General features: G+C 35.0%; 3 protein-coding genes across 3 annotated transcripts; 1 reads left to right on the top strand and 2 right to left on the bottom strand.

Annotated features, from left to right (window-relative positions):
• Positions 1-773: 773 nt before the first annotated feature.
• LOC108569072 (thioredoxin domain-containing protein 15) lies at positions 774-1,640 on the bottom strand. The gene is made up of 2 exons (XM_017930463.1): positions 1,605-1,640; positions 774-1,549 (listed from the first exon to the last, which is right to left on the bottom strand). The coding sequence occupies exon 2, from the start codon at positions 1,500-1,502 to the stop codon at positions 807-809; it is 696 nt and encodes a 231-aa protein (XP_017785952.1). The 5' UTR covers positions 1,503-1,549; positions 1,605-1,640; the 3' UTR covers positions 774-806.
• Positions 1,641-1,998: 358 nt separating this feature from the next.
• On the top strand, positions 1,999-3,169 carry LOC108569071 (glyoxylate reductase/hydroxypyruvate reductase). Its single transcript, XM_017930462.1, has 2 exons — positions 1,999-2,181; positions 2,239-3,169. The coding sequence occupies exons 1-2, from the start codon at positions 2,042-2,044 to the stop codon at positions 3,134-3,136; spliced, it is 1,038 nt and encodes a 345-aa protein (XP_017785951.1). The 5' UTR covers positions 1,999-2,041; the 3' UTR covers positions 3,137-3,169.
• Positions 3,126-5,637, bottom strand: LOC108569070 (integrator complex subunit 9). The gene is made up of 9 exons (XM_017930461.1): positions 5,523-5,637; positions 5,279-5,470; positions 5,015-5,217; positions 4,759-4,960; positions 4,459-4,705; positions 4,091-4,404; positions 3,934-4,036; positions 3,327-3,874; positions 3,126-3,268 (listed from the first exon to the last, which is right to left on the bottom strand). Exons 1-9 carry the CDS (start codon positions 5,529-5,531, stop codon positions 3,149-3,151), a joined length of 1,938 nt encoding a protein of 645 aa, XP_017785950.1. The 5' UTR covers positions 5,532-5,637; the 3' UTR covers positions 3,126-3,148.
• Between the last annotated feature and the right edge of the window lie 889 nt (positions 5,638-6,526).

Here is a 6,526-nt window from a genome sequence, read left to right as displayed (position 1 = left end):
AACTTCGCGAGTATTTCGGCAGTGCATTTTCAGTTTGTGTGCAGTATGAAGTTATTAATTTATTAAAGTCGAAAGAAATTAGCAACGAAGTGAGGAATTGTTTCGTTTGGAAATTTTGAATTTAACGGAGATGGGCTCGATGCGTCTGCAGTGCCCTTTGTGCTGCACCGAACGGTTTTCCTCGCCGTTCGCCCTCAAGTATCATTTACTCAGCATCATCGATAACCTGCTGTGCACCATTTGTGGTAAAAAGTTTATAAACATCCATTCATTGGCTGAGCACGTTAGTTCATGTTGCTTGGAGAATGGAGAGAAGGAGGAAGAAAAGACAGAAGACTCTAATAGTCTTAAAGAGGATGAGGAGGAACCTGAGCTTGAAGATGAAATCTTCTATGAGGACAGTGAGACACAGCTCACAAATGAAGAAGAGCTAATGCAAGTTGATGGTGATGCTAGTAGTGAGGAGAAAATAGAACAAGTAGCAGAGGAAAAACAAGATGTACATCAAGAGGAGCAAGAGACTGAGGAGGAATTGTACTATTGCTCCAGCTGTGATTTCAGTTTTAACAATTTCGAAAAGCACATAGATGAACACCACAATGGACAGGAAATATATATTGATGTAAATTCACTTTAAAAATATATTTATATAACTGTTACTAGTGTTTATTGGATTGTGTCGTTTATGAACCAAATCCAATATGGCGACAGACCACACCATATCCAACAAGCGTCATCCTACAACAGCGCCATCTACAGAAATAAAAAATCACTCTATTCTAAATTTATCTTTTATTGCATATTCATTATTCTACATGTTCGTGTTGCGCCTGAGCCTCACTCTCCCTCCAATTTCTCTTTACAGTTTCAATGATCCATTTCCAGAATTTTGTCTTGGTAAAATAATAAAAGGCGCAAATTATAATGAATGTCCATGATAACAACATCAGTGGATCAAACCATCTGAATGGAAGGCTATGTACAGGTCCTCTAAAGTCTTCGCTTTTCACGAACACTTTCTCTTCTGCTTTGATACCCGTCGCCTTCGTTATGAACTTTGAGAAAAGCTCCAACTTGTAGTCAGTCTCATTATACTTGGCTACAATTTTCCCATTGTGGAAAAGCAGTAAAGAAGGCAATCCTACTATTCCATTCTGAGTATTGAATAAGTGATACAGCATAGCATTAATAGCAACCATTTTTATGTCTGGGAATACTCGAGACAAGGCATTGAAAGGTGGTGCAGCAAGACTAGAGAATGGACAATACTTTGAATAGAATAGCACAAGAATGCATTTTCCAGGCTGTTCCTTGCTAGTAATGTTGGTGTCTGGTACAAGCATCTTCATAACCTCTGTATCATTAACCAATTGTACTTCTGGACTACCTCCATTTTCCAAACAAGAAACAAATTTCTGTGTTACATTAGGTTCTTGCTCAGTAATATTTGTTAATGTCATTGTTTCAGCTACTGGCTTAATTGTAACATTGCCACGGCTCATATCAAACTTCTTGACAATTGTAATTTCTTCCAATTCATCACAATTTGCTGAAATAAGTTTTATTTTAATATAATACACATAAATAATAACATATTTACATACCTACTATTTCCAAATGAGATAATATTAATATATTGATGATAGTAATAATTAGTTTATCTCTTAAAGGAAACATACTTTTTTTGTTGTATTAACGATTGTTTATTAACTAAATTTTCACTTAAATGCACTTAACTTCTTTCCAATTATTCTCTGCACAACTTCGGAAAACACTGAACTGAACTTAAAAGGTAGCGCTTGTTTTGATTTTCTCTTTTGACATTGACAGTTCAGCTGATTTCAAAAGATCTGCAACCCAATTAACTTCTATGTATATATGTAAAATAATTTATTAATCTTCCTTAAAACTTTTAATTAATACTGTAAATCTTGTCAATATCTTTATGCAAATGTATTGTAAATATAAAATAGTTTAAACATAAATAAATGATAGAAATTCGTCATGTTATTGATTCTTTGCGGTGATAACAAAAAGCACCATGTTGCTTCCAACCAATTTGTTGAGGTTGTCAACAAGAACTATTAAACATTCCAGATTATTGCACGGAATTATGGCTAAACCAAGAGTTTACATTACCAGAGAAGTGAATGATGAATCTATGAATCTTCTGAAGCAAACGTGAGTACATTTATAACAGTTTTTAAATTCATTGTTCTATTTATATTTTCTTATCAGATGTGATGTGAGCGTATGGTCAGGATCGGCTCCAGTATCGAAAGCCGAATTAATGAAAAACCTTAAAGACAGCCAAGCCTTATTTTGCACACTATCAGATAAGATTGACAAAGAGGTACTTGATGTTGCAACTAATCTTAAAGTGATTGCTACCATGTCAGTGGGTTATGATCATTTGGATGTAGCAGAAATTAAAGCTAAAGGAATTAGGATTGGTTATACACCTGATGTACTTACTGATGCCACAGCTGAACTAACAGTGGGTTTGCTGCTAGCAACAAGCCGAAGACTGTTTGAAGCCAATGAAGCTGCCAAAACAGGTGGTTGGTCATCTTGGTCACCATTTTGGATGTGTGGCCCTGGTCTTAGCCAATCCACAGTAGGAGTTGTGGGATTTGGAAGGATTGGTCAAGAGGTAGCCAAATGTTTGAAACCATTCAATCTGAAACGTTTAACTTATTATAATAGATCTGAAAGGAAAGAAGCAAAGGAGATTGGAGCTGACAAAGTAGACTTCAATGAATTGCTCACTGAAAGTGATTTCATTGTAGTAACGTGCGCATTAACACCCGAAACAAAGAATTTATTTAACCAGGAAGCTTTCAAGAAGATGAAGAAGTCTGCTGTATTTGTAAACACTAGTAGAGGAGGCGTCGTTGATCAACCTGCATTAGTTGAAGCCCTTCAAACTGGCGAAATTTGGGGAGCCGGACTCGACGTGATGACACCGGAGCCTTTACCACTGGACGATCCCTTGCTCAAACTAAAGAATTGCGTAATTTTACCGCATATAGGAAGTGCGAGCATTCAAACCAGGAACAAGATGGGTTTAATGACTGCACAGAATATCGTGGCAGTTTTTAAAAACGAAGAAATGCCGGCCGAATTAATCGTATAAATAATTTTTTTATTAAAACTTCTTTAAACATTGCATTAAAATTGTCCTTAAACGACTTCTCAGGTTTTCGTCGCTGTTGCAGAGTACGTGCGTGTTCTTCTCGTCCAGATGAATGAGTGCGTCTTTCTCTTGCTGCGAATGAAAATTTTGCATTAAAATATAGCGGTTCAGATTTTTATTTAGAACAAACCAGGTGAATGACGTATCCGTTGGCCGTGTTATCCAGTTTCGCGTCGTTGATTCCTTCCTTACTTAACTTCGCCATCAGCTCTGATAAATTGATGCTCCCCCATTCGTAGTTGATATTTCGAGGTCCGATGTCGGACGTGGGTTTCAATTCTTTCACGTTATAGATATTGTCTTTCACGTTGAAATTGCCCGTGATGGTAGACAAGAATGTTCCTGGCTTGATCTCCACCGGGTGCACTTGCTTAGCTACATCGTTTTCTATATATACTTTGCCTTGTTTCCGTTTCAGAGGCAGATTTATGACCTCTCCCCATTTGTATGGGATAACGGTGCGTTCCGGCGTACTGTCTATGACTAGCTCTGTTAAATTTGGAGCACCTGCAGGCGGTTTCGTGTAGCATTCGGGAACCACAAGCGTCGTCGGTTTCAATTCCTTAATCAATTTGTTGGCTTGAGTAAAATTTAAAGATGTGTCGATTGCGCAATGAGCGACTTTCATTTGCAGAGGCTGGTAAGGGGCCAAAGCTTCGATATAATCGAAGTCCGGTTCTGGAAAATGCATGCATTCTTGAATTTATATCAACTTTAGATATAATCTTTACACATACCTGTGAATACTATACAATTTCTTGGATTGTTACCCCACATCTCCACGAACTGCACGGCATCTCCGAAACGTAAACTGGGATGTCCGCAAAATACTACACAAGGCTAAAAGAGATTTTTATATATTAATTTGCTAATTATATTATGTTGTGTAAATACTTCTTGGAAATCTGTACTAAATCCGTCGGAATAGATATGTTTGAAGTGTTTCAATTTGTTGGATTTCACGAGCATTCCGTGTGGGAACGGCTCATCAGGAATATACACTTTGTTCTGTTTTACCGAAGACAACCATTCAGCCAAAATATTCGAATAAGCTAAAGACATGTCAGCGACTGGGGATACGAAAAACATGGGACAATTGGCAACTCCTAAATCTGCCATTTTCAACGATAAACATTCGAAAAGATCGTAAACAACTCCTGTTGGATAACAAGGTATCAAAACGTTACCACCACCTCTCAGAGTCATCCCTGTAATAATTAAAATTTAATTTTGTTTATACATTTTCATATAGAAATATTTACCAACTACAACACACAGCACTCCTAGCATTGAATCTGGATTCGATATAGGAGTTTGCGTTAGGTCAGTCATAATTAAAACATCCGCGTTTTTCAATGAATTATGGTCCATAGGTCTAGGATGTGTAGTCAAAGTACTGGATCCGCTCAAGTAAACGATTTTCTCATAATCCGTAGTGATAATCCAATTACTTGAACCTAAGCAAAACCCGGAACTTGCTGGGACTACTTGCAACGCGCCATAAACATCCTAAAAACTTAAAATTAAACAAAATAATCTTATATAATTTTTAAATAACTTACAATTTTCTCATTGTAACCGACCATCTGAATCCTGGATAAACTCGCATTTACATTCGCCATATTATAAATTTGTTTCCAAGACTTTGGTTTGAATGCTTCATTGATAGGATACGGTAATTTATGAACGAAATTCTTCCATTGAGTGGCAAAACCAGCTTTCGGACATTGCTCAATATAAATCACCAATTCTTCAAGTAATAACCTGCAATATAATAAATCTTAAACAACAAGCTAATTAAAATTAAACCCTTTTTACCTTCCAATTTGCAAAGTTGGTTCTGTTGCATAAACCCTTCCTTGAAAACCAGTTCCCTCAGTAATAAATGGTAATGCCATCATACACAAATAATTTGATATCAGAATAACATCAACCTGAGCAAAATTAATAAGTTTGTCTAGTGGTGGACAAAATTCCAATGGAGAGTCCACAAATACTCTATCACAATTTTCTTTTAATTCCTAAAGAGTTATATATACATGTAAATAACTTGATTAGTTCATGTTTTGTTCATTAACTTACACCTTCCAAATCAGCATCAACAACATCATTAGGCATCCATGTGGGTAAATTGAGCAACCGATTGGTAGCAACAAATGGAAGAGGCAGGAAGTTCAATACTGATTGCATTGAAAGACCACAGTCCAGCATCATTGTAATTTCATTGAATGTTAGTATATGGCACGGTTTGTTGGGGTCATTGCTCAGACAATACTTAAAAAACACATTTGTATATAGTTAAATTAAAGTTAATTAGTATACTTACAAGCTTCATTTTAACTGTTTAATGTTTTTAACATAAAAGAAAACTGAAAACAAAACTTATATTTGCACCTAACCTAATGGAAACTGTAACTTTTGGAAGGTTGTAAACATAAATAGAAATGCAACTGTTCTAACACCTTACAATAGGTAGGCAACTTCAATTGTTTGTGTTCGGTATTTTCAACTTTCTTATAAAGTGTTGAGTAACTTCAAGAATTTACTAATTTCAATAAAATACTTAAATTTATGATTTGCCTATAAATATAATATAATTAACACGGTGGCAATCGCAAGCCCGACAACCGAAATCCCGACGTTCGAAATCCCGAGTGTATCGAAATCCCGACGTTCGAAATCCCAACTATATCCAAATCCCGACTATATCAAAATCCCGACTATATCGAAATCCCGACAGTGTCTTTTATTATTATAAATTTCTACAATAACATATTTATGGTAGTCAGGATTTCGATAGTCTGGATTTTGATATAGCCGGGATTTCGATACACTCGGGATTTCGAACGTCGGGATTTCAATAGACGGTCTTTCGGTTGTCGGGCTTGCGATATAGACCCTAATTAATGTATGTAATGTTATTAACACATTCAATTAATGTATATAATACAAACATTTATAAAGTAGGAATATTATTTGCAGTAATTACTTTTTTAATATATTTAAATCTCGAATTAAAGAACATATTTTAAGCTGATGGAAGTTTTTATAAATAATTACAATAAAAGTAATACCCAATGTATATACACTTATGAAAATATTTAAATTATGTTGTAAATATAATGAATTTTAAGTTGTAATGATTGAAACTTAGAAACATTGTTGAAAACCTACAAAAAAATTATGTTTTCTTTAAAATAAGGATGTCATTTTTAGGCTGTTTTTAAACCTAAGAATTTTAAATTTAAATTACTTGATTACTTTTTTCTGTTTTTTAGTTTGTACTCAATAAATCATTTAAATAAACAAATAAAATTTATATAACAAAAT

This window comes from Nicrophorus vespilloides, unplaced genomic scaffold, assembly GCF_001412225.1.
Source record: "Nicrophorus vespilloides isolate i.1.1-1 unplaced genomic scaffold, Nicve_v1.0, whole genome shotgun sequence".
Classification (NCBI taxonomy): domain Eukaryota; kingdom Metazoa; phylum Arthropoda; class Insecta; order Coleoptera; family Silphidae; genus Nicrophorus; species Nicrophorus vespilloides.
The sequence above is the reverse complement of the archived record's forward strand: the minus strand, read 5'-3'. Positions and strand labels throughout refer to the sequence as shown.